The sequence below is a fragment of the Phyllopteryx taeniolatus genome, chromosome 15 (assembly GCF_024500385.1).
Source record: "Phyllopteryx taeniolatus isolate TA_2022b chromosome 15, UOR_Ptae_1.2, whole genome shotgun sequence".
In the NCBI taxonomy this organism is placed as follows: Eukaryota; Metazoa; Chordata; class Actinopteri; order Syngnathiformes; family Syngnathidae; genus Phyllopteryx; species Phyllopteryx taeniolatus.
This window is the reverse complement of record NC_084516.1, coordinates 20105008-20132027: the sequence shown is the minus strand read 5'-3', so window position 1 is coordinate 20132027 and position 27020 is coordinate 20105008. Positions and strand designations below refer to the sequence as shown.

Below are 27020 nucleotides of genomic sequence, written 5' to 3'. Positions count from 1 at the left end.
GTACATGTGCAGACGAGATACCTGTGTCCAAGTGATTCACCATCTGTGTGACTACCCACCCTCCAGCACGACTGTTTGCGGTGTTTCCCATTGTTGTAAATGTGGCAGTTTGGGTCAGTGAGGGTAAGAGAGATGAAGTCCTTTCTGGTTGGTGGATACATCATATCACAAATAGAGGGAAGAAGGTGCTCATCGAGGCTGCATTCAGAAGTCAGAAAGCAATGTAATTAGCCACAAATTACATTGAAATACAATAAGTTGAAACCATTGGATAAAGGTAGACCATTAAGACATGCAAAACGTCAACAAGATAAGATTGGTTTTAAGCTTTATTTTTCCCAACAGAAAACAGGGCTCGAGACTGCAACCCAATCGTATTGAATTTGTTGTGAGTCATTTTTGGTTCTGTTTCCTGTGTTGCCTCTGTCTTTTTTTGTCTTTTTCCAGGGCTGGGCGTGGCCAGGTGTGCTGAGCTCCTCACACAGCTGTCCCCCATGACTCATCACCCTTTTATTTTCATTTAACCTCTGTTCTGACTTACACTCCTTGCTTCAAGTTTCATAAACTCTCATGGTTGAAATTTTGGTCTGGCTCCGAGTGTTCACAAGTGATTCTCAGTTCATTACCTTGTTGGAATTTTTAGAGCTCTTCCCTGGCGTTTTCCCAGCAATTTTTGTTTGGACTGATCATTATTTTTATTTTTTTCTTCCAATCCCCGCTGACGCAAAGATACCATCGTGGATCCACTCGAAGAGTTCATCGAAGGATCTTTCAATCGCATTGTCATGCAAGCTAGCGGATCCCACCGTGACGACCGCAGCAATCCGCTGAAAAGACGAAAGGCTAATTCGTCCACTAGCACTGAAGATTGACAACTTTGCTTTCCCGATGCCCATATTAAAGTCTTCTCCTCCATTGACTAAAGGCTATCGCTTCTCGATCTATTACACCAGAAGATTAAGAAGCTCAAGACCATCTTGGAGTTTACGCACCAACAAGAGCTAAAAGAAGACAATACCGAGCTTCAGTCAGCCATGAAAGTGACAACGGCGGTAGAAATTCTCAAGAAAGGGGGGAAAAAAAATAAAAGAAAAAATAATCAAAGACGCAATGCTGGACTAACATGCGGGATGCATGCGGGATAACTTCATTTTTTTCTGGAATTTCCGAGTGTACACGTGATAATCCAGAGGCTCAAGTAAAAAACTTAATGACGACAGCGCTGAAAATCCCCAAGGAGACACTCCCTAAGATCACCTTCCACCGAGTACACAGGCTAAGAGGACCGCACGCAGGGAGTCATCCCCGTCCAATCATCGGCAAATTCGAACATTTCCAGCAGCAAATCTTTGTAAAGTCAAAAGGACGGAGCTGAAGGTACATGCTCATGCCTCTTCTGGAAAAAAGTGTTCACTACAGCTATTTGCATCCTTTTTGCAAAGTCTACCAAGTTCCTTTCCTGGATGCCGTACTTACCCATCACTTCTTCATCACCCCCATTTCCTTCACCAACATGTCCATTACAATCTGTACCAATCACGACTCTCTCTCTGTCTGGGATGCTCAGAACTGCTTCGTCTAGCTCCTTCCAGAATTTCTCTTTCACCTCTAGGTCCCATCCTACCTGTGGGGCATAGCCACTAATCACATGATACACAACATCCTCAAATTCAAGTTTCAGCCTCATCATTGGATCTGCTACTCTTTTCACCTCCAAGAACATTCTTGGCCAACTCTTCTTTTAAGATAACCCCGACTCCATTTCTCTTCCCATCTACACCATGGTCAAATCATTTAAATCCTGCCCCTAAACTTCTAGTCTTACTGCCTTTCCACCTGGTCTCCGAGACACACAATATATCAACCTTTCTCCTCATCATCATCATGTCAACCAACTCCCGAGATTTTCCTGTCATAGTCCCAGCATTCAAAGTCCCCACATTCAGTTCTTGACTCTTTGCTTTCCTCTTCTCTTTCTGCCGAAGAACCCGCTTTCCAACTCGTCTTCTTATCCCTCTCCCTCTCTCAGCAAGCTCTCGAACACCGGCTTCGCTTGTGACTCGTGGTGAACATGCGTGCAGAGAGCTCAGCTACCGAACATCCTTCCGCGTCCCCTTACATCCAGCTCGGCTCTCGCCAGCCGGCGTGAATTTTCTGCATTTGCGAAAAATGTGATAAACGTGTCAACACTGAAAAAGTAGATGCCGTGTTTAGTCAGCATTTGTCCTTGTAGCACCGTTAAACACCGAAAACATGAAGAGAACCCAGACTCCAAATCATGACTATTAATCCAATCAACAGCAGGGTGCTCGAGTACCGTTCAAAGTTTGGCATTCTAATCCTTGTAAAGGTCGATTTGTAGTTCCGGCTCATTGAAAAGGTGTATATGTGCTGTAATGATACCCCCGATTAACATGCAACATGATTGAGGCAATGCCCTTTTCAGCAGCACACTGGACAACTGAATGAGAAGCTAACAGCCGGAGGAAATATTGGCATGATATATTGATGTATTAAAAAGATTTCCTCGGCAGGTGCCTGTATTACACTAAATAGTGCTTGTGCCGCAGCATTTTCATCTAGGGATTCGACAACGCATGTTAAGGTAGATGACTTGATTTCTTCGTACATGTGTCATTTTAAAGTAGTATAATATACTCAACTATATCCAAAAACCCTGACATAGTGTTTTCTCTTGCCTCCACACACCCACAAAGACAGATAGTATTTAAGTAAACTCACCTTTATGTCGAGTTGGCTCCTCACGTCGATCGTTATCGTCGAAGCTAACCAGCTACTGTATTTGCGATAGCTGGCGAGCCAGGCGAGTATTCGACCTAACAGGACTCCTCAAAAAACTAATCGGAAATTCTCAATTCACGAATTCCAGAAGTGTAAAAACAAGATACTGACTAGTACGTGACAACAACAAACTTAAACGACGTATTATTTTGGAGAAATATGCTACAAAGGACCCGGACGTAATGTGTCCCGTGACGTCACGTGAGGGCTCTTTTGTTCGCTCCCTCCTTCGACACGTCAAAGTGACCGCCATTTTGGAACAGTCATTACCGTCCTGTCAAGCAGTACAAGTCAATGTGTGAAGTACAGTACAGAATAATGTGTTTGTTGCATTTTAGATGCATATATATAAAATATACACACACACAGGGATACTTTGATGCGCAAAGCAACAACCTGGAGAAGAATGTCAATATTATATAACTGTAACTGTAATATAATATAATTGATGAATATAACACACACATACACACACACTTTATATAATGTGTGTGTGTTTGTGACAAACAACATGAGTGAATGTTCCTTGAAAGAGTCCAAAATTATTAAGACAAAACTCTCCAAAAGTCAATATTCTTTTATGTGTTCAAAAGTATAACTTTGAAACTAACCTTTTCAAAATCTCAGACAAATGAATCGATTGCACCATAACGTGGTGCTTTGAATTCATGGAAATACATGTCTTGTTTGAGACTACGGCAAAATGGCACGTGACCAGAGAGAGCCAATCACAAGCGACGACTTTAGAAGGAGGAAGTGATATGGCAATAAATCTGAGCTTTTGCGGCTATTTCTCAAATGTAACTAAAACTGTTCACATGAAAATTTCCTAAAGCAACTTTAATTGAATTACACATTTTCTCCAAGTAATGTAATGGATTACAATGGCATAAATGTTGCAATTCAATTACGTAAGAGACATTGATGTGGCGCTATTTTAAAGATAAATTGAATTATTCCTTGATATCTTAATGCGGATTGTGTAAACTTTCACAGCATTCTAAGGACCACGCAAGAAATTGGTTGGACTTGTTTATGTGTATCATACAATGACTCCCTTTGTCACTCTCACCAGCAAACGAGTGTATCATTGAATGACAAATTATGTTTCTTGATGCTCAGTAATCATCTTGAGATATTGGGCGGCACGGTGGGACGACTGGTTAGAGCGTCTGCCTCACAGTTCTGAGGACCGGGGTTCAATCCCTGGCCCCGCCTGTGTGGAGTTTGCATGTTCTCCCCGTCGTGCCTGCGTGGGTTTTCTCCGGGCACTCCGATTTTCTCCCACATCCACATCCCAAAAACATGCATGCTAGGTTAATTGACGACTCTAAATTGCCCGTAAGTGTGAATGGTTGTTTGTTTGTATGTGCCCTGCGATTGGCTGGCAACCAGTTCAGGGTGTACCCCTCCTCCTGCCCGATGTTAGCTGGGATAGGCTGCAGCACGCCCGTGACCCTAGTGAGGAGAAGCGGCTCAGAAAATGGATGGATGGATGAAAAGAATTGTCTTAGTACGCCGAAAAGTATTGCCAGTGAAATCGTCATGGTAGGTGTGTGAAGAAACGCTGATGACGTGGTGGCCATTTTTTGCCTTGGCTGAGCTGCAAAATGTATAATAAAAACAACTCACTTGTCAATGACTGTTGTAAGAAATGTCTTGGAATTCCCAGCCAAAAAAAGATGGAAAACCCCCCATGCTAAAACCATCCATTTCCAGGCACAGGAACGACTTGAGACATTGATGTGATGCAATTTGAAAAATAAGATGTCTTATTCTTTGATATTTTTGAATGTGAATTGTCTACGGACCACGAAAGAAATTCACCGCGGTCTTTCATGAGTATATCATGTCAGAGCAATTAGCTTAATGATGTCATTTCTGATGGGTTATGAAGCTCACTTTCTTTTCTGTCTCTCAATGGCTAAAAAGGGTTTTAGTGACACGGTTGTGTGTATATTGAGACACACAACCTCCAGGGCTCTTAAACTCTTGTTTAAAGATAATCTGATCGGATTTTGGATCATGGATTGGATCAATTCTTGAAAATGGGTTGTTCAAAATCAAAAATGGATTTGATCATGTATTTCAATCTTGATTTGAATACGGATCAAGCCCTCGGTTTGTGTTGTTGAAAACCTTTTAGTAGGGGTGGGATAATTTTGCTTGAAAAAAAAGAAATCTGGATTTTTCAGAACGCAGCCGTTAGGTGGATTTCGATGAAAGTATAGACTACTTCACACAGACAGTAAAAATATAACCATTCTCTCAAATGCTGTAAAAATAATAATAATAATAAAAAAATAAGTATTCAACTTCAGCTCTAATTGGAAACTCCATCCATCCGAGCCGCTTCTCGTCACGCGGGTCGCGGGCGTGCTGGAGCCTATCCCGGCTGTCATCGGGACTGGTTGCCAGCCAATCGCAGGGCACATACACACAAACAACCATTCGCACTCACATTCACACCTACGGGCAAGTTAGAGTCTCCAATGAATGCATGTTTTTGGGATGTGGGAGGAAACCGGCGTGCCCGGAGAAAACCCACGCAGAACATGCAAACTCCACACAGGCGGGGCCGGGGATTGAACCCTGGTCCTCAGTTAAAATTATATGTTCAAATTCAATGTGTGGTTAAAACTGTATATTGTCCACTATAGCAACAGCCTAGTCAAATTTGGAGTTGAAATGGTGGAGCATGTGGTTAGCATGTCTGCCTTATAATCAAGGGGTCCTGGGTTTCTGTGTGGAATTTGCATGTCCTTCATTGCTAATGTCAGTTTTCCCCAGGTCCTCAGACTTCCTCCCACATTCCCAAAACAGGCATGTTAGGTTAATAGAAGACTAATTTGCATGAATATGACCGCGACCCTAGTGAGGAGAAGCGGCTCAGGAAATGGATGAATATGAGTGTGAATGGTTGTTCATCTATACAGTATGTCCTATGTCAGTGGTTCTGTAAGTGTGGTATGAGGGCTCTCTCTAGTGCTACAGCAAATAAACACTGAATTAAATGTTCCAGTTTTGCACAATGTTCCTGTCACTAACTTTCCCCCCCCCCTACAATATGTTTGATAAGTACAGTTCAGTTGTATTCAACTTTTAAAGTCAATACACTTGCATTTCATCTTTCTGAACTTTTCATTTTTAGCTATTTTTATTTAACTTTTGTGTGAAATATTCTAATCGAATAATTTTAAGTAGTTTTTTTCACCCCTGTAGTGAAGCACTGTGTTATTGTTCAAACTCAACTTAATGTTACAGTGGCTTAATATATTATTAAAAATACCTTTTAGAAATACAACACCATCCCCCTCATTTTTGATGAACACTTGGCCCTTGTATGCAATTGTATTTTAATATTGATTGTTATGTTGGTAAATGAAAGGCCAAGAATTTTTTGTTTGGGATCCACTGCACTATGTAATTGAATTGTGATGGGGTCTATTCCACCAGTATAATATTTTCCATCCATCCATCCATCCATTTTCTACTGCTTATCCGAGGTCGGGTCGCGGGGGCAGTAGCTTTAGCAGGGACGCCCAGGCTTCCCTCTCCCCAGCCACTTCATCCAGCTCTTCCGGGGGGATCCCGAGGCGTTCCAGGCCCGTCGAAGGATGTAGTCTCTCCATCATGTCCTGGGTCGTCCCCGGGGTCTCCTCCCGGTGGGACGTGCTCGGAACACCTCACCGGGGAGGTGTCCGGGAGGCATCCGAATCAGATGCCCCAGCAACCTCATCTGGCTCCTCTCGATGTGGAGGAACAGTGGCTCTACTCTGACATCCTCCCGGATGACCGAGCTTCTCACCCTATCTCTAAGGGAGACCCCGGACACCCTGCGGAGGAAACTCATTTCGGCCGCTTGTATCCGGGATCTTGTTCTTTCGGTCACGACCCACAGCTCGTGACCATAGGTGAGGGTAGGAACGTAGATCGATCAGTAAATCGAGAGCTTCGCCTTCCGGCTTAGCTCCTTCTTTACCACAACGGATCGATACAAAGTCCGCATCACTGCAGACGCTGCACCGATCCGCCTGTCGATCTCCCGTTTCATTCTTCCCTCACTCGTGAACAAGACCCCAAGATACTTGAACTCCTCCACTTGGGGGAGGATCTCATCCCCGACCTGGAGAGTTCACGCCACCCTTTTCCGACTGAGGACCATGGTCTCAGATTTGGAGGTGCTGATTCTCATCCCAGCCGCTTCACACTCAGCTGCGAACCGCTCCAGTGAGAGTTGGAGGTCACTGCTTGATGAAGCCAACAGAACCACATCATCTGCAAAAAGCATAGATGCAATACTGAGGCCACCAAACCGGACCCCCTCTACGCCTCGGATGCACCTAGAAATCCTGTCCATAAAAGCTATGAACAGAATCGGTGAAGGGCAGCGTTGGCGGAGTCCAACCCTCACCGGAAACGAGTCCGACCAAACTCTGACTCCGGTCGTACAGGGACTGAACAGCCCGTATCAGGGGGTTCGGTACCCCATACTTCCGAAGCACCCCCCACAGGACACCCCTCGGGACACGGTCGAACGCCTTCTCCAAGTCCACAAAACACATGTAGACTGGTTGGGCAAACTCCCATGCACCCTCGAGGACCCTGCCAAGAGTGTAGAGCTGCCACTGTTCCACGGCCAGGACGAAAACCACACTGCTCCTCCTGAATCTGAGATTCAACTTCCCGACGGACCCTCCTATCCAGCACCCCTGAATAGACCTTACCAGGGAGGCTGAGGAGTGTGATCCCCCTGTAGTTGGAACACACCCTCCGGTCCCCCTTCTTAAAAAGGGGGACCACCACCCCAGTCTGCCAATCCAGAGGCACTGTCCCCGATGTCCACGCGATGTTGCAGAGGCGTGTTAACCAGGACAGCCCTACAACATCCAGAGCCTTGAGGAACTCCGGGCGAATCTCATCCACCCTCGGGGCATTGCCACCGAGAAGCTTTTTAACCACCTCGGTGACCTCAACCCCACAGATAGGAGAGCCCGCCTCAGAGAACCCAGACTCTGCTTCCCCCTCCTGAGACGCCAGATGGTGGACCAGAATTTCCTCGAAGCCGTCCGGATGTCTTTCTCCATGGCCTCACCAAACTCCTCCCATGCACGAGTTTTTGCTTCAGTGACCACCAAAGCTGCATTCCGCTTGGCCAGCCGGTACCCATCTGCTGCCTCAGGAGTCCCACAGGCCAAAAAGGCCCGATAGGACTCCTTCTTCAGCTTGACGGCATCCCTCACTGTTGGTGTCCACCAACGGGTTCGGGGATTGTCGCCACGACAGGCACCAACCACCTTACGGCCACAGCTCCGGTCGGCCGCCTCAGCAATGGAGGCGCTGAACATGGTCCAATCGGACTCGATGTCCTCCGCCTCCCCCGGAACATGAGCAAAGTTCTGTCGGAGGTGGGAGTTGAAACTCCTTCTGATAGGGGATTCCGCCAGATGTTCCCAGCAGACCCTCACAATACGTTTGGGCCTGCCACGTTGGACCGGCATCTTCCCCCATCTTCGGAGCCAACTCACCACCAGGTGGTGATCAGTTGACAGCTCCGCCCCTCTCTTCACCCGAGTGTCCAAGACATGCGGCCGCGAGTCCGATGACACGACCACAAAGTCGATCATCGAACTGTGACCTCGGGTGTCCTGGTGCCAAGTGCAAGTGTGGACACCCTTATGCTTGAACATGGTGTTCGTTATGGACAATCCGTGATGAGCACAGAAGTCTAATAACAGAACACCGCTCGGGTTCTGATCGGGGGGGGGGGGGCGCTCCTCCCAATCACGCCCTTCCAGGTCTCACTGTCATTGCCCATGTGAGCTTTGAAGTCCCCCAGCAGAACGATGGAGTACCCAGCGGGAGCGCTCTCCAGTACCCCCTCCAAGGACTCCAAAAAGGGTGGGTACTCTGAACTGCTGTTTGGTGCATAGCCACAAACAACAGTCAGGACACGTCCCCCCACCCTCTCGTCCACCGGGGTGAACCCCAACGTACAGGTGCCGAGCCGGGGAGCAATAAGTATACCCTAGTATAATATTTTCAATTATTTGATTTTATTAGTATTATTTGTATTTTTTTTACATGTTGAAAAATGCTCAGACTGGCTTTATTTACTGAGCAAGCAGAAGAAAATGCACGTTATGAAGTAGAGCACCACATATGTTGATCTGGGCAGTGATTCTTGAGGTCTGGAATAAGGCTAAGAAAATGATTGCCTCAACTAGCAACAATACCAAAAGAAAATAGTAAGGCTGCTATGAAGTAATAAACTTTAAACGTTTCCCAGTGAGGTTTCTTTAACACACACACACAAATGTATGTGGTACTGGTATGATTCCAAAGCTTTTAAACATTTGTAAAACGTAACAGTCAGTTGGATTTGGTTTTAGACAATGCCAGCCTGGATGTCATTTCTCTTGTCATCATTCAAAAATATACCTATTTAACTCAATAAATTGTATAACATTTGGGAACAAAACTGGCTTCAGTGCCCATGTGTACAGAATCCAAATACCCTACCTGAGACATAAAGATTACACATTGAAATGAAAACGTAAAACATGGTAAACAATTATTTGTATGACTGACAAAAGACATTACCGATAGTCCTAAAATAATAAAAACTGTCCCTGTAAGGTTTTGGATGGATTAAGTACATGTGGAACTCATAAATAAATTGTGATCAGCACCTTGAAAGTGACACGAGTTCAACTTTGTTGGCTTATGGCCGAAAGCTCACCAGTGACTACAATATGTTCCAATGAAGCATGTACTGCACTATATGGAAGTGTATATTCATTATTTACACAACGGGCCGGCTCTAATCAAAGCCCTATTTACATCATGTAAGTGTCTGTAAACAACATACTTCTCCGTGAGCTTGAGCACACAACAATCATTCAACTTCAGATGAATTCCCCAAAGACAAAAAAAAAAAAAGGGGTTGTCCTTAGAAGTTAGTGGAGAGTCGACATTTGTCTTGAGTTTGCATCCAGGACCTGAAACTTCTTCTGGGGTGGCACAGCTGATGAGCTATTCTAACTGAAACAAACGGGTCCAACACTGAATCCAAACTGATATGTGAAGTTTCTACCACCCTTTAGTGCCACATCTCTGACAGGAAGTAGGTGGAGGTCCTCAAACTCAAACACCGACTCCCGGGGTCCTGACACCGTCTCTTCTCCAGGCTGATGATACAGAAAGCAAAATATATACAATTTACTTTCCTGCACTTATAAGGAATCACAATCATTTAATGGGACGACAGCTAGTTAGTTTGCCACGGTGTAGTTTGTGGTTAATAAACCCATCAGGCTTGTAGGTTGGATGTTGACATCAGTGGCAGCTACGTACAGTAAATACCAGGGGGTGGGACAAACTATTTCTCACTGAAAAGTGGAACAGTACGCTTTATATAGATCGGGACACTTTATCATGGAAACAAACCAGACCTGCTTGGTGGAATGTAAATTGAAATCTGCATGGTACCAGTTGAGCACTCTTACATTAGGGCACAGCTCTCAAATTCAAGGCCCGGGGGCCAAATCTGGCCCGGCAAGTCATTTCATGTGGCCCGCGAAAGCAAATCATCGGTGTCAACTTCCATGATTTGTGCTCAAATTCTCATAAAATAATAACAATAAATAGTATCGTTGAGACATTGCAAGCATTTACTGTTTACAGTAACTTGAACAATACTCGAGCAAACTATTATCCTTGACTTCTGATTTCAAAACTAGGTATCCATCAATTTGTTGTGTGTATGGAATAATATTATGAGGTGACTCAACATTTCTATGGTTTCACAGTCAACGGCCCTCTGAGGGAAACAAAAATGAGTTTGACATACCTGCATTAGGGTTCCCAGTGGTGCCAAAATACTGTCAGAAGCACTGGCCTACATTTACAAACTACATTAGAATATCTATCATATTAAATTGTATTGGATAAGTGGTACAGAAAATGGATAGATGGATGCATGGATGTTTCTGCTGGCTGCGCTGCTTCTTGTATGTGTATGCGAATGATATTATTTTGCTTTTGTCTTAAGATTTCAGCCTCTCTGTGCGGCCATGTTAATCTAATGTGCTACTTGTAGTCGACTGTTCCAAACGGTACCAGCTAACTACTGTAAACCGAACCTTACATTTGGTTGGGAACGTGACTTAGTCATGGAAGTATTAGTTTCACTTCAACCGTGGAGGAAATGTCTCTTAACGGAAACATAATTTGGTCATTTTAGGAAGGGAAACATCCGTCTACAAGATGCCGTGTGGTCACCACAGTCTATCGTAAAAAAGCGCCAGTTCAAATCAAAGTTATAAAACATGGGTCATTTTTACATACCACACAATCTTGAATTGCTCCAAGGAAACTTTGCTTTCTTGTGTCGGAGAGGAATTTGATCTCCTTTTCAGACTGGCCCAACTCGTGTCCTGGGTGGCAGGAGTAGGTCATCTTCTGTGTGGCTGTGCTACTGTGCAACCTCAGAAAACGCATCTGCACCGAGTTGGCACCTGGATAAATAAACTGAACAACGGAGACATAATATTCATGTCAATGAGTGTACTTTGAAATCTTAAATCTTAAAGCATGAAACCTCAAAGTAATCCATCCATCCACCCATCCGTTTTGTGAGCCGCGTCTCCTCACGAGGGTCGCGGGCGTGCTGGAGCCTATCCCAGCTGTCATCGGGCAGGAGGCGGGGTACACCCCGAACTGGTTGCCAGCCAATCGCAGGGCACACCTAAAAGTAATTCTTTTCGGTATTCAATGGAATATTTTTTTTTAGTGGTACTTTATTTACATCTTGATTTACATTTCCTCTTACAAAATCTGAGCACCAAACCAATACTAATACATAGATCATTTTAGGCCTGAGACTATGGGTCATGGAAACAATGAGTCCCAGCTTATCACGGAATACAGGTACAGTAATCCTCTGCTACCTTGCAGTTCTTGATTCATGGTCCCGCTATATTACAGTTGTTACTTTTTAATCTTTTACACTGCTTGTACAATATTTTTGTGCGATCCATTTGCTCTTGCTCTCTCAATTTATGTGTTTAGGCCTGCCACAATCGCAAATATTTGGGAACATTTCCCCCCCCAATTTTCTAGATAAACGACAGTATCGATGTTTTTTATGCCATCTGTACACATCTTTCAAATTCTGCCCTGGTAATCAAAAATACGAGCGCAATTGGGTAATGTTCTCTCATTGACTAAATACAAATAGGGCTGAGTTTCACAATAAGAGCAAGTAAATAAAACTAGAAAGTTATACGTGTTCAAATAAAGTGCTGAAGTTCAAAATAAAGTTTGAGTTTCCCCTTCTTCTGGCTCCTCTCGATGTGGAGGAGCAGCGGCTTAGCTACTTCTTTAGCACAACGGATCGATACAAAGTCTGCATCACTGCCGACGCTGCAACGATCGGCCTGTCGATATCAAACAGGTGTTCGCCTTGCATTTCACTCTGCGAAATGCTCCCACACTTCCGCCACTCCCGCCCTTTTTCTCTCTCTCCTCAGTTCGGGGGTGGCATTTTGCAGCCGCTGTCTTCCCGCTCCTCAGTCGAACACTTCCACGTCCACGAATCGGCGAGGTAAGCACGTTGTGTCATATACGCCGCCGCCTGCTTCCGTCTTCGCGACCATCTTCACGTTAAAGCCGATTTTGCAGTTTTGCTTTTCAATGTGTTTTTTGAGGCCCGAAACTGTGATGCAAGGCTGCTTAACTCGAAGTGCACAACACCACTAAAATCCATTTTCAACAATTACAACTATGTTAATATAAACAAAAAGCAAACGTGAGTTAATGGACTTTAAATAAAGCCCTTCCGGGAGGATAAAGACTGCATAATGATTCCAAAATACACTGGTTTGTTGGTTAAGTGTTAATGGAATATGGACTTGGAGCATATATGTCAAATGGGCTATGGGACAATTTGTAGCGTTACTCAACTACTTCTTATTCAACAAGGATGAAGAAAGTGCAAGATTGTGTGGCCCCTCATCTGGCCTGAGGGAGACATGCATACGATGGAAGCATCCTGGAAGCAATTTCGGAAAGACCTGTGTCAAGGGTACAGAGTTTGACTGAGTGAAATGAAGGATTTTCTACCTCTTTTCCCCCTCTGTGCGAGTTGCCATTTGTGCTGTTTTGGTTGTTTGGTTCGTCAGTCAGTCAATTATTTAGGTACTTAGGTAGCAGGAACATAGAAACACTACTTTACCAAATCGCAATACCTTGCGGAATGGAGCAGAGGAAGAGTCCATTTTATATAGGCTATATGTGAATTTTTGAAAATAAAATTCTTGGGATGAGGGCTACAGAAACAATTGGGAATCAGCTGCACTACTCGTTAAATGATTGGTTTTGTGCACATACAATATGTCTGTATGTACAATATCTTGTGTTAACCAGTTGTAACATGCACACGTGTTGCATTTAAAGCTTTTGGTAGTTCTCCCACCTGAAATCCTTGGTCCTGCCTGCTGAGCCACTGAAAGGAGCCATCTGTAGAAGATTCTTCCATCCACGCTTTCATGGGCAACTGCAGGCGGAGGCAAAAATACCCATTTGTACATGTACTACTGTGCAGGTGAGTTGTGATACAGCTGTTGCAAGTTTTATTAAAGTAAACAGCAAATCACAAATCACAGTAATGACAAATGTCCCTTTGGGTAAATTGGAAGCCATTTGGGAACGTGCTGCGTTATGCTCCATTAAATGCTGAGGGAGGAATGAAAATACAAAAGGCATTGAATAAAACATGGATTGCACCATATTATGTTCACGAAATACAGAAATGTAATTCATGATTCCTTTCAGGGGGTCTATTGTTGGGAGTACATCAATATGAAGTCATTGACGCGATGGTGGTCATTGACGTGACCCTAGAAGGTTCATGCAGAGTTTGGGACCTGAGAATCTTGAGGATGAAGGCATGTCTGTATTGATGTGCTGGAGAAACTGCAAAAGGCCAGCAGAGCGTCAGCAGAGCTGCCTTGGTTTGGGTCGATGTAATATGTTCCTAAAGAGAACAGATAGGAGTTCACATTTCAGTTCTTCAAAATCTCGAAAGCAGTTATTAGTATATTTTGTGTCCCAATTACATTCAGAATGTGATAAAAGTCTCCGCACCACTGTTCAAATATTGTTTTTTACATATATATATCAAAAAATGACCGGGCTAAATCATTTCAAAACGTATTCCACCATTAATGTGACCTACTGTATTATCTGTACAACTCAATTTGAGAAAAAGCAGTCTTTTCGAGAGGGGAAGTCAAAATAAACTGAGTGTGCACAGCCTCATAATTGGGGATGTGGCTGTGTTCAGAATTAACTCATCACATTCAAACGCACGTTAAATAGGAGTCAGTACACACCTGCCACCATTGAACATGCATCGAATTCATACCAAATGAAGTTCAGCTGTTCTAGTAAGCTTTTCCTGACATTGTTTTGCTTTCTGGCAGAAGCATGAGAGTCCTGAGCTATCATTGACTGGAATTTGGAACTGTTTGTAATTCCCTGCACCTTGCTTGTTCTAGCCTGCCCCACTCCCCCCAAATAAACAAACAAACAAAGCACGATGCTCCCAGCACCATGCGTCACAAGAGGTACGGTGTTCTTTTAGTGATGAGCAATTCGGTAGTGGCACCAAACATACTGCGCCTTTTGGAATGATGACCAGAAAGTTAATTGTTTCAAAGTGTCTTCGAACCATAACACACGTTTCCACAGGCATTTGGATTTCATTCATTCCTTCGTTCATCTTCCATACCGCTTATCCTCACTAGGAGCCTATCTCAGCTATCTTTGGGCGAAAGGCGGGGTACACCCTGAACTGGTCGCCAGCCGATCGCAGGGCACATATAAACAAACAACCGTTCGCACTCACATTCGCACCTACGGGCAATTTAGAGTTGTCAATGAACCCACCATTTTTTTGTTTGTTGGCGATGTGGGAGGAAACCGGAGTACCCGGAGAAAACCCAAACAGGCACGGAAAGGACATGCAAACTGTGCTTGGAAGATTTCAAGTGTGTTTTTTTTCTTTGTAAAACAAGGCTTCCGTTTTGCCAGGCTATCCCATTGGCCAGACAATAGACATATGAAGAATGTTGACACGTACCTCTACGTAATAGCCACTACCTACGAACAGGTGAGCTTTATTTGGGGTTAATCGAGGCACTTTAAACCGTGGCAGGTGTGTGTTGACTCCCATTTAACATCCGTTCGAATGGGATTATTTCTGAACAAAGCCTCATCGCCTGTTATGAAACAGTGTGCACACTTGTGTAACCAGATTCTCTGTCATTTGTTTTTCCTCCCTCTCTTAGCTTTCACTTTTTTAATTGCGTTACAGTTAGAGGTCACATTAATGGTGGTAAAAAGTTGAGACATGTTTTTTTATAACACAAAAACCTGTCCCCTATGGGCTCAAAGTCAGCTGGGATAGGCTCCAGTTCCCTGTGACCCTGGAGAGGATAAATGGTATAGAAAATGCATGGATGGATGGATGGATGGCTCCAGCAAAATACAAATAACCACAGAGGGAGTGTATCAAACTCCCTTGTTGGACAGCAAAACTGTTCTGGCCTAGAAAGGCAAACAAATCCACCATACTGCATGACCAGGCAGCCAAACAGGACAGGTGAAAAAAATGAATTGAAAAACGGAAAGTCCGGTGAGGGTTGGACTCCGCCAAGGCTGCCCTTTGTCCCCGATTCTGTTCATAACTTTTATGGACAGAATTTCAAGGCGCAGCCGAGGCGTAGAGGGGGTCCGGTTTAGTGGCCTCGGTATTGCATCTCTGCTTTTTGCAGATGATGTGGTTCTGTCGGCTTCATCAAGCCGTGACCTCCAACTCTCACTGGAGCAGTTCCTAACCGAGTGTGAAGCGGCTGGGATGAGAATCAGCACCTCAAAAATCTGAGACCAAGGTCCTCAGTCGGAAAAGGGTGGCGTGCCCTCTCCAGGTCGGGGATGAGATCCTGCCCCAAGTGGAGGAGTTCAAGTATCTTGGGGTCTTGTTCACGAGTGAGGGAAAAATGGAACGGGAGATCGAAAGGCGGATCGGTGCAGCGTCTGCAGTGTTCCGGGCACGTCCCACCGGGAGGAGACCCCGGGGACGACCCGGGCCACGCTGGAAAGACTACGTCCTTCGGCTGGCCCGGGAACGCCTCGGGATCCCCCCGGAAGAGCTGGATGAAGTGGCTGGGGAGAGGGAAGTCTGGGCGTCCCTGCTAAAGCTACTGCCCCCGCGACCCGACCTCGGATAAGCGGTAGAAAATGGATGGATGGATGGATGAAAAACGGAAAGTAGTAATTGGGGTCAAGGAAGTACAAGTAGATTGAAGTGATACTTGTCGACTGAGAGACTGAGATCTTTGACTTTCGGGGAGGAGCTAAGTTTAGCTGTGGTTGTTGGCAGAGGTTAAGGAGAGTCTTCATCGCATGTGTATGTTTTCGGTCGGCTGGTTAGCACTTCCGCCTCACAGTTCCGACCACCCAGGTTCAAATTTAGCCTCCCGAGTGGAGTTTGCATGTTCTCCCCGTGCCTGCGTGGGTTTTCTCCAGGCACTCCGGTTTCCTCCCACATTCCAAAAAACATGCAAGGTGAAGACTTAAATTGTCCGTAGGTGTGAATGTGTGTGCAAATGGTTGTTTGTCTATTTGTGCCCTGCGATTGGCTGGTGACCAGTTCAGCGTGTACCCCGCCTCTTGCCAAGAGTTAGTCGAGATAGATAGGCTCCAGCACACCCGCAACCCTCGTGAGGATAGGCGCTATGGAAAATGGATGGATGTTTTTGCTCTGCTGAGAAGTTAAAAAGCTCAAGCATCTGTTAGCCAATCATTTTCATGTTATGGAAAAGTTTGAAATGATACTTAAGTGTTGTGGGATTACAGTATAGTTTGTAGTATATTTACATTTGAAACCAGGGCTTTCAAAGCTTTTCTTCAGAGGGCCGTAAATGTTTTACTGTCGAGTGAACATTGAAATTAAAATGCTCCCACAAATGTGGGCCAGTATTGGAAACCCAAATTATGTCATTTAATGTTGCAATGTTGCGGTACACATCGACGTCTAGCGACGTTTTTTTTTGTTTATTTTTTTGGGAGAAAAAAAAATCGAATCCCAATCATTCACAAACAAAGCTGGGGCGAGGTTCACCTCTTTGTGAACAAGTGCGTGAGAAAATAGTCGAACAGTTTAAGGACAATGTTCCTCAACGTACAATTGCAAGGAATTGAGGGATTTCATCATCTACGGTCCATAATATCATCCAAAGGAGAAATCCCTGCATGTAAGCGGCGAGGCCGAAAAAGCAACATTGAATGCCGTGACCTTCGATCCCTCAGGCGGCACCGCGTCAAAAACCGACAGGCGTCCCAACTTCAATAATTGGAATTATTGCTGACTGACCACTGGTGTATTCTGGGTGGCAGAGCCACAGTTCTACACAGGTGGTGGCGGGATGCTCTTTGGTGCCATCAGGAGGATCCATCAGTAGTTGAAGCTCCTGCTCCAGAGAATCCAGAAGAGTTTGGATCAAAGAGTAATTGGGTTTATCAGACACATACATTAGTTCCTGGACAGACAGAGAGAAACAAACAAACACAAAAAATGAGGAATTAGTGCTTTCCAATTCCATTCAAATATATGCAACTTTTGTTGTTTATTTTGTCCTAATGTTAACCAGCATCCTGGAATGTATTGTGTTCCGTGCTATAAAGGGATTCTTTACCAACCTTCAATTCTATCAAAGTCATGTTTAGAGATGGTGCTGGAGGTCCAGGAACACCAGGAGGACCCTAAACATAAGGACGATCAACACAAACAAATGCTAATGTGATCCATAAAATCAATTTCTGACTCCGTCCGGTCCGTTTGAGGTGACTCAATAACAAAAGGCTCCCTCGTGTACGACTAGGAGGAGATACTGTATGTTATCAACTTACTGGGAGGCCTCTTCTGCCAGGCAGACCAGGCAAACCTCGGTAGCCTTTCATGCCCTTAAAGCAAAGGAAAACATAAGGACTACAACATGCACATATTAGAAATTCTGAGTTCATTCAAATGTTCTCACTAGAATTGAGAAAGTTACACAGTGAATTGCATTCAAACACAGTGCCACAATTGCATCAACATAAGTCTAGCAAAATAAAACAATATCCCGCTGCAGTTTAGAATTGTGTATTTCTCCTACCTTCAATCCAAATGTGCCCTGCAACATAGGAGAAAAGGGACGCCATTTCAAATCATCATCGTACATTTTTGCTGTGCTATGATCTGCTTAAGTCTAAGACATATTTTTTGGTAAGAAATAATCAATTGCGAAAAATAGAAAATCCAAGTCATCCAAATAAGATCACATGATGTTACATGAAATATGTCTACATGGTAAAAGATGGGCGGCACGGTGTACGACTGGTTAAGAGCGTCTGCCTCACAGTTCTGAGGACCGGGGTTCAATCCCCGGCCCCGTGCCTGCGTGGGTTTTCTCCGGGCCGTCCCGTTTCCTCCCACGTCCCAAAAACATGCGCGGTAGGTTCATTGAAGACTCTAAATTGCCCGTAGGCGTGACTGTGAGTGCGAATGGTTGTTTGTTTCTATGTGCCCTGCGATTGGCTGGCAACCATTTCAGGGCCCGACGACAGCCGGGATAGGCACCAGCGCTCCCGCGACCCTCGTGAGCAGAAGCGGCTCAGAAAATGGGGTGTTGGATGGATGGCAAAAGATGGAACAAAAATGTATTCGAATAACATTACTGAACATACTGGCAATCCAGGCATGCCTGATGTTCCTCGCGGCCCCGGTAGACCGATATTTCCCTATCGAAGTCAGAGCAGAGAGAAACCAAGACATTAAATGCATGGGAATTTATGTTTGTCAAAACACCAGCTGTGTTGAATACAATAACGCCTTCCTTTATTTTGCATTACAAATCATTTGAATAAAACCATTTTTAACATGATCTAGTTAGTAACAAATATAATAGTTCAACATGTAAAACACTTTCAAATGTCAACTGTAGTTTGTCTGCTGTTGCACGTAGATTATTACATATTGAAATAACCAGAGCCATCATTTTCTATCTTAAAATGCACTGGAAATAACTCAATAACTGGAATTTCAGTGACTCAAACTGACTCATCACACATCCACACAACATAAATTCATGTAAGTGAACTTGAAAAGTGCCCATATGGTGGTAGTTCTTTCCCCCTAGCGCTACCTGTTCTCCCCGTAGACCAACTTGCCCTGGCAACCCAACAGGTCCACGGATACCCTAAAGAACAAAACACAATCAAAGAATGACAGTGAGGGCCATTTGTCAGTCACAAAAACCTGTAATTATCCAAAGCCAACCTTGGTGCCATCAAGTCCAGGTAGTCCCGATAGCCCCATGTCACCTTTTGCACCCTGAGGGGGGGAATTGGCAAAAACATCAAGCTGCCCCCTTCACTACCATAAGCACAATACAATTGAGTCAAGGAATCCGCTTTATACAAAACAGAAAGTGGTGGTAAAAGTTAGGGTATCACTGACCCAATAAAAAGCTGTATGATTCATTTAGAAAATTCTGCCTTCACAATAATACTGTAGAATTCGAACTATGAACCGAGACTTTCCCCCCCCCTAGTTTTAAACCCTGCGAGACCTACTGTATTTGCAGATGTTATGATCTAGGCCAAGGGAAAGCCGCATCGCTACTGTGGTCACCAACATCGTGCCTGTAGTTGTATCAGGCAGTCCCCTGGGACATCCGGTCTAAAATGGCTCACTAGTGATGGAACATTGCAATTTCCTACAGATCTTTTAAAAGTGATCATTTGGAAATGTAAACACTTGAAATGTTGTATGTTGTATATTGATATTTATCGGTGTCTCACATTGTTGAATCGTTGATGATACATATTGTGACAAACCATTAACATGATTAGTGTTTTCACATAGATGAATATCATTATTAATAATAACATACAAACTCTAGTTCCAATGAAGTTGGGATGTCGCGTAAAACGTAAATAAAAATGGAATATCTTTTGCAAATCCTTTTCAACATACAGTCAAGTGAACATACCATCATTTCTCGTGTATAATGTGCACCCATGTATAATACGGATGACTGGTTAGAGCGTTTGCCTCACAGTTCTGAGGACCGGGGTTCAATCCCCGGCCCCGCCTGTGTGGAGTTTGCATGTTCTCCCTGTGCCTGCGTGGCTTTTCTCCGGGCACTCCGGTTTCCTCCCACATCCCAAAAACATGCATGGTAGGTTCATTGGACGCTCTAAATTGCCCCGAGGTGTGAATGTGAGTGTGAATGGTTGTTTCTGTATGTGTGCCCTGCGATTGGCTGGCAACCAGTTGAGGGTGTACCCCGCCTCCTGCCCGATGACAGCTGGGATAGGCTGCAGCACGCCCGCGACCCGCGTGAGGAGAACCGGCTTGGAAAATGGATGGATGGATGGATGGATGGATGAATTTGATGCCTGCAACACATTTTACACGACATCCCAATTTCATTGGAATTGGGGTTTGTATCATTAAAGGTTATTTGAAGCTGATTTGTTCTTTCAGAAGTCTGTATCAAATGTGTAGCCCTTTACATTAATCAGTACCAAAGAAGTAGCTCAGTTTCAAAAGGTTTGGTGACCCCTGTTTTAAATTAGTCACTGATGGGGTAATGGTACACTCGCCTGACATTGGTGGGTTCAGTTCCCACTCAGTGGCGGTGTGAATGTGAGTGCGAATGGTTGTCCGTGTCTATATGTGCCCTACGACTGACTGGCGACCAGTTCAGGGTGTAGCCTGCCTTTCGCCCGAAGTCAGCTGGGATAGGCTCCGGTGTCCCGCGACCCTCGACCCTAAGGATAAGCGGTGTTGAAAATGGTTGGCTGGATGTTTTAAATGATAAAAACAGCTTTTACTTTAAGGACAGCACAAACACATTCACATAACCCAACATTACTCACGGGAATATGTTTGCTCTGTGGAAACAATTGGAACGGCTGAAGTTTAGTTTGCTGACTGTCAACTCGTCAGTCCTGTGTCACACTACTGCCACCGTCAGGCTGAGGCATGCACACCACAGGTGGCAGCACAGTACTGTATGTGGAATACTATTTGCAGTTTATCAACAATAGGTGTTAAAAAAGTTCCCTCCTTTTTTTTTTTTACTTCAACTGACCAATTCACTGACATGAGTTATCAGTGAATTCATTTTTACAAGATTCTTAGTATAACAAATCCATACGTTGAACATTCGGTTATCCATATGAATTACATTTATTGTTGTTTGTACAACACATTCCCCATAACATGTATTTTTCGTGTGCAGTAAACACGAAGCGTTGTCCCCAAGTAGATGTAGCAACTATTCATACACTCTAATCATCCTTTCATTCATCAGTGTATTGACTTGCATGACAAAAGCCAGATGAAATAGATTGTGGTCATTCTCAAAAATGTTCTGATACTGAATTTTATTCGATTGTGCAACTGTACGACATTTGTAGCCACTGAGTATACAGTATAACCATTGCTGAATCCATCCATAACATTTATACTGTCGAGGATGGCAGAAAGCCGAAGTCTGTCTGAACTGACTACACCTTCAACTAGATGGACAACAATCATTTACATCGTCACTGAGTGCACAGAAGTCAGGCGAGTGACCCATGACACTATCAGTGTATTCCACGAGTTAAATTCACCTTGAAGTTGATCAACTCTTTAATGAGCAAGTAAGTTCCAACAAAATAGATTTTTGCCGCAATACAAAGCTCAGAAACAGCTTACCTGGTTTCCCTTTACACCTGGATCCCCCATCTCTCCACGTAAACCAGGGTTACCCTTGAACACATCAAGAATGCCCATGAGGTGATTATTACATGTTTGAACAATTAGTGAACGTCTTGATCATTTTGTCATTGACGTTACTAAGCACAATGAGCACAATCACAATGTAATTGGTGCTGAACACCACAACACAAACGAAACGAAAAAACAAAAGTCACTCACAATGCTCCCTGCCCAGCCAAGGTGGCCTGCTAGTCCTGTTTCTCCTTTTTCACCCTGAACCATAAAAGACAACTTGCAGTGAGCTCACAATTAAAGATGTCATCAAATGTGCAAAGAACATGAGGTGCTGTTTTCAGATAACCTACTTTTGGTCCTCTGATTCCTCTGGCTCCTCGGATTCCAGCTTTGCCCCGTTTCCCCTGTGGCCATGGTTGCAATGTTTTTCAATGAAGCAAAACAAAGAAAGTGCAGAGGAGAAAAACTGCTGGTGACAAAGTGGCAGCCAGCCGGCATTTTGCACACATTGCCTCTATTAAAACACCTTTTTACTTTCCTTTTTAACAGGAAAAAAAATGACTGCTTTTGTAACTCTTTCATGCTGAAAACTGTATCTCCTGTAGTACTGCAACCAAAACACAACAATAGAGACAAGGTTTTACCCTTCGCCCAATATGACCCATCTTTCCTGGGGAATCACTCTTGCCATGAGCTCCCTGTGAGGGTAAAAGAAAGTTTGTTAGTTCAAAAATACACTGTCAAGGAAATATTTCACATTTTCATAAATGATCTAAGTATAACAAGCCAATTAATAGAAACATATCTTTTGTTGTAAAAAAAAAAAAAAAAAAAAAAAAAATTGAATGACACCAATCAAGGTGAATGTTACAGTGGAGCTGGTGAACTTTGAATGAGATAAGACTCTGTTGAAGGGGAGTGTCCATGTTAAACTGAAAAGGCTACCAAATCCGCACTAAAACACCATCCATCCATCCATCCATTCATTTTCTGAGCCGCTTCTCCTCACGCGGGTCGCGGGCGTGCTGGAGCCAATCCCGGCTGTCATCGGGCAGGAGGCGGGGTCCACCCTCAACTGGTTGCCAGCCAATCGCAGGGCACACATATAAACAAACAAGCATTCGCACTCACGGTCACGCCTACGGGCAAGTTAGAGTCTCCAATGAATGCATGTTTTTTTTTTGGGATGTGGGAGGAAAGCGGAGCGCCCGGAGAAAAGCCACGCAGGCACGGGGAGAACATGCAAACTCCACACAGGCGGGGCCGGGGATTGAACCCCGGTCCTCAGAACTGTGAGGCAGACGCTCTAACCAGTGCCGCTAAAACTCATATGTGTAACATCCCAAAAACATGCATGGTAGGTTCATTGACAACTCTAACTTGCCCGTAGGTGTGAATGTGAGTGCGAATGGTTGTTTGTTTGTTTGTATGTGCCCTGCGATTGGCCGGCAACCAGTTCAGGGTGGACCCCGCCTCCTGCCCGATGATAGCTGGCATAGGCTCCGGCACGCCCACGACCCGCGTGAAGAGAAGCGGCTCACAAAATGGATGGATGGATGGATGGATTACACTGAACACATTGTCGGTGAAAAATGTTCAATAAGGTGGATAAAACATTTGTTCGTAAATTGAGTGGTAGAAGTAGTCCAGTAGTCCTAATTTCAATAGTTAAAAAAATGTCTGTACTTGGTTACTAAAGCAAAAACATATTATGTTAATCTAAAATAGATTTTTGTGTGTGTGTGTGTCGAACAGAATACAAAAGGTCAACATTTGTTTTTTATTTGAGTGCCCAGACGCTAACATGAAGATGCTTTTATATACATTCTGGATTTTGATGTAAAAAAATAAATCAATTTCAATTAAAAAAAACAAAACAAAACATCAAAGCACGCAAATATGAGAAATAAGAGTAAAATCTGAATATCATACTCGTGTTACCTTTTGACCTTTTACGCCCTGTTTACCCTCAGGTCCTGGTCTGCCTTGCCCTCCCTGCAAAGTCATATTTACTGCTTCCAAAAACTGCTATCTGATGCAACGGTGATAACATAAACTGTGTTGAAGACATTGACACTCTTACAGTGTTCCCAATGGGACCTGGAGGGCCCTGGGGTCCCATCTCTCCTGGAGCCCCCTGTAGGGTACAGAAGAAACAAAACAAGTTGGTGTGGAAGAAATCAAAGGATTTAGGTAACGTCTGGGTGGACACAACAAGATTTTGGGTACATTTGCATTTACCTCTAAGCCAGGAAGAGCTGAAGGACCTTGGATTCCTGGTAAGCCTTCTTCTCCCTGCAAAGTCAATTCCAACTCACTTTGTCAAATGTATTGATTTTTGTAAAGAATTTCACAAGAATTGACTTGGATCGGGAATTCATTCTGAACATTGCAGCTCCATGAACACAGACCGAGTAAATAGAGCCAATGACCTGCTGCCCTGGTGGGCCTGGGGCTCCAGGCTCCCCTTTTGTTCCTTGTTGGCCCGGTTCCCCCTTAGCTCCCCGGTCACCTTTAGGACCACCCTTTCCGACTTGACCCTTTATACATCACAAAAGAGGAAATTGGAGTAGTGGTATAATAGTCTTGTTATTGTTAAATGTATATTGATGTTGAGACATTTGGTAACAAATCTGTGTTCATATAATATAATCCAAAAGAATAGCACATTTGATTTGTTCATGTCTGTCACTTACGTATGGTCCCAATTTTCCGCTGTCCCCTCTGACACCCCGCACTCCAGGTATTCCCTTTAAAAAGGACACAACACACATTCACGAAGATATCTCTCTGTACACGTTGGACACAAATATTTCAAAGAATTAAGACTTTACCGCAGGGCCTCTTGAGCCTTTAGGTCCGGCTATTCCAATAGTCCCAGACTCTCCCTAGGGGGGTAAGTAAAAGAAATTCAAATGACCGTAACTGCGTGCTGCATTTGAGTCCTTCCAGAATTGGTGGACAACACACCAAGGTTTTTGAAAAACGGACCATTGCTTTTAGAATTGTTTGTTTTCAAGAAAAACAGCTGATAAACAGCCATATCATTTCCTTTGTACAGGTGAAGCATCAACAGTAAACTTCTTATGAGATTGTAATTGTCATATCGTATATTGTGCTGGAAGCTATTTTGGTATGTAAGTCGGTGATGAAGAGAGAAAAAAAGCCATTTTAGGGGTTGAAGAGCTATTTAGTATTCAAAATCATATTTATGCAACCCTTACTACAGCTACAGTTACCATTTCTGTCAGGACAACTATAATGAAACATTTTTTTTTTGCAGGGATTATTTGCAATTCATCCAGCCATCCATCCATTTTCCGAGCCGCTTCTCCTCACTAGGGTCACGGGCGCGCTAGAGCCTATCCCAGCTATCTTCGGGCGAGAGGCGGGGTACACCCTGAACTGCTCGCCAGCCAATCGCAGTTATTTGAAATTATTATTTCACATTTATTTATTATTTCATATGTGGAATGGCCCTCATACTGGATAAAATATCACCTTTTGTCCTTGAAATCCCTTTGGGCCTGGGGCTCCAGAAGTTCCTGCACTTCCCTTGGTGTGAAACAAACAACAGAGAACAAGTATTAAAACTTCATACAAAAGTTGTACAAAATTGAAGAACAATCACAGAAAGGAAGATATTTCATGAATTGATGGAATACATTTGAATGATAGCTGTGATTCATTCAATATGTCACAGACACCGACTCACCTCGAACCCCAAAACACCTGGAGGGCCCATTCCCCCGACCAGACCTGGTTCACCCTATTCATTAAAAGAGACATCAAAACAAGCATTTGTCTGTTTGCGTCTTAAGCAACTGCAGTTTCGGGAATGGCAGTCAGCAGCTACAGAAAGAATCATTCAGCACATCAAGTAAGCAATATTGGATGATATGCTACATATAGGCGGCACGGTGAGCGTCTGCCTCACAGTTCCGAGGAGCGGGGTTCGGTCCCCGGCCCCGCCCATGTTCTCCCCGTGCCTGCGTGGCTTTTCTCCGGGCACTGCGCTTTCCCAAAAAGACATCTGTCATCCTAATTAGACGATACACACTTTGGAACATGTCCCCATGGTCAAATTCTTTTCAAATGTTTCCAGGGGTACCATCATTTTGGTCCAGGCCGGTTTTGAAAAATAATTCTGTTGAACCACAACTCAAAAGCAATGTCTGATTTTCATTAGTTAATGTCCATTGCATTGTTATATATTACTACTTTTGCAAGATTTATTTCTGTAACCACTGTGTTTTTCTTTCTTCCATTAACAGAGGGGAAGCAACAATTTTGTCCATGTAGTAAACCATAAAAAGTTGTGTTACAAAACAAGTCTTTCAATAATTCCAGTGATCACTCTAGCTACTCTAAAATGAAAGGAAATATATACATTTTATAGCTAGTGTTGAGATTTAACTACAAAAACACGATTTATATAAAACTGCCTTCTGTGTTGCAGTGGAAGACGATGACTCCTATTACTGAAAAAAACAAACAAAAAAAACATACTAAACAATATAAAGAAAAACTTGTCTCACCATTAATCCAATATGGCCTTTCTCCCCCTTTGGGCCTCTTTCCCCATTTTCTCCAAGTTCTCCCCAAGTGCCCTCAGGACCGGAGAAGCCGAGGGGCCCCACCTGACCCTGCCGGAAACAGACAGTAGAGTGCCATTTCATTTCATGACGTACAGAAGTTCAAGACTATTAGAAAAGCTGACCTTCTCTCCTTTAAGTCCAGGATCTCCTGCGACACCAGGATGACCGACATCCCCCTTCAGAAGAGTAAACAGCAACATATAATCACTGAAGTGATAAACTAGGGTGGATTTCATTGACTTGAAGGATATATGTTTTTGAAATCTACATTTAATCTCTGTAGCGAAGGAGACATGTTGAACTTTTTCTTCAAGCACTTTTTAAGATCTCTAATCTTTGAATCAAGATTGTCAGTCATGAATAATTTGTTGCCGTAGCTACCATTGATGACTAATGAAAAAGTTAAATGCATGTATAAACATCCATCAAATTTGTGAAATGATGCTTCTCTTGAAAAAAAAAAAAATACAAAAACATAAAACGGAATTAATATTGCAAATACTTTACAGGGAGCAATGACAAGAAAAATCCAACCCTCTTTGGTAAGAAAATGGTGTAAAATGAGTGTTATGATTTTTTTTTGTTTTTTATTTCTTCACTAGGCATTTGTGTGAGTCTCCCTAATTTTAAATGAGGATCATCTTCATACAAACAGCACATCAATGAACCAACCTCTTTACCAATGGGTCCAGGTGGACCCTCTAGTCCTTTTGGGCCCTCATGTCCTCTCTGTCCTGGTAGTCCTGGAGGACTAGGTTTCCCTGGAGGCCCTGGGTTTCCCT

At 43.8% G+C, this 27020-nt stretch overlaps 2 protein-coding genes and 1 long non-coding RNA gene across 14 annotated transcripts in view; 1 reads left to right on the top strand and 2 right to left on the bottom strand.

Annotated features, from left to right (window-relative positions):
- Positions 1 to 3014, bottom strand: part of man1b1a (mannosidase, alpha, class 1B, member 1a) — a 39903-nt gene extending 36889 nt beyond the window's left edge. For 2 of the 4 annotated variants that reach the window (XM_061799058.1, XM_061799060.1), the window contains exons 1-2: positions 2743 to 3014; positions 60 to 198 (exon numbers count right to left, since the gene is read on the bottom strand). In XM_061799058.1, coding sequence (XP_061655042.1) covers positions 60 to 164 — 105 coding nt within the window. In that variant the 5' untranslated portion in view covers positions 165 to 198; positions 2743 to 3014. Of the gene's footprint in view, positions 1 to 21; positions 199 to 2742 lie in introns of those variants that run through there. The other 2 variants (XM_061799057.1, XM_061799061.1) reach the window with 2 other exon arrangements.
- LOC133489862 (uncharacterized) lies at positions 1865 to 14047 on the top strand. Its single transcript, XR_009792017.1, has 3 exons — positions 1865 to 2605; positions 12336 to 12409; positions 13261 to 14047. It is a non-coding gene; the product is annotated as an uncharacterized LOC133489862 (long non-coding RNA).
- Positions 8837 to 27020, bottom strand: part of si:ch211-196i2.1 (collagen alpha-1(I) chain) — a 144478-nt gene continuing 126294 nt past the window's right edge. For 5 of the 9 annotated variants that reach the window (XM_061799041.1, XM_061799040.1, XM_061799043.1 and 2 more), the window contains 26 exons: positions 26912 to 27018; positions 26361 to 26418; positions 26179 to 26286; positions 25356 to 25409; positions 25142 to 25195; positions 24475 to 24528; positions 24337 to 24390; positions 24073 to 24180; positions 23882 to 23935; positions 23724 to 23777; positions 23582 to 23635; positions 22285 to 22338; positions 21991 to 22044; positions 21845 to 21898; positions 21623 to 21676; positions 19190 to 19243; positions 19056 to 19109; positions 18598 to 18651; positions 18027 to 18044; positions 17779 to 17832; positions 17569 to 17631; positions 17243 to 17408; positions 13731 to 13840; positions 13280 to 13360; positions 11152 to 11334; positions 8837 to 9992 (listed from right to left, as the gene is read on the bottom strand). In XM_061799041.1, the coding sequence (XP_061655025.1) occupies positions 9843 to 9992; positions 11152 to 11334; positions 13280 to 13360; positions 13731 to 13840; positions 17243 to 17408; positions 17569 to 17631; positions 17779 to 17832; positions 18027 to 18044; positions 18598 to 18651; positions 19056 to 19109; positions 19190 to 19243; positions 21623 to 21676; positions 21845 to 21898; positions 21991 to 22044; positions 22285 to 22338; positions 23582 to 23635; positions 23724 to 23777; positions 23882 to 23935; positions 24073 to 24180; positions 24337 to 24390; positions 24475 to 24528; positions 25142 to 25195; positions 25356 to 25409; positions 26179 to 26286; positions 26361 to 26418; positions 26912 to 27018 (1962 nt within the window). In that variant the 3' untranslated portion in view covers positions 8837 to 9842. Of the gene's footprint in view, positions 9993 to 11151; positions 11335 to 13279; positions 13361 to 13730; positions 13841 to 17242; positions 17409 to 17568; positions 17649 to 17778; positions 17833 to 18026; positions 18045 to 18597; positions 18652 to 19055; positions 19110 to 19189; positions 19244 to 20200; positions 20314 to 21622; positions 21677 to 21844; positions 21899 to 21990; positions 22045 to 22284; positions 22339 to 23581; positions 23636 to 23723; positions 23778 to 23881; positions 23936 to 24072; positions 24181 to 24336; positions 24391 to 24474; positions 24529 to 25141; positions 25196 to 25355; positions 25410 to 26178; positions 26287 to 26360; positions 26419 to 26910; positions 27019 to 27020 lie in introns of those variants that run through there. The other 4 variants (XM_061799042.1, XR_009792013.1, XM_061799044.1 and 1 more) reach the window with 4 other exon arrangements.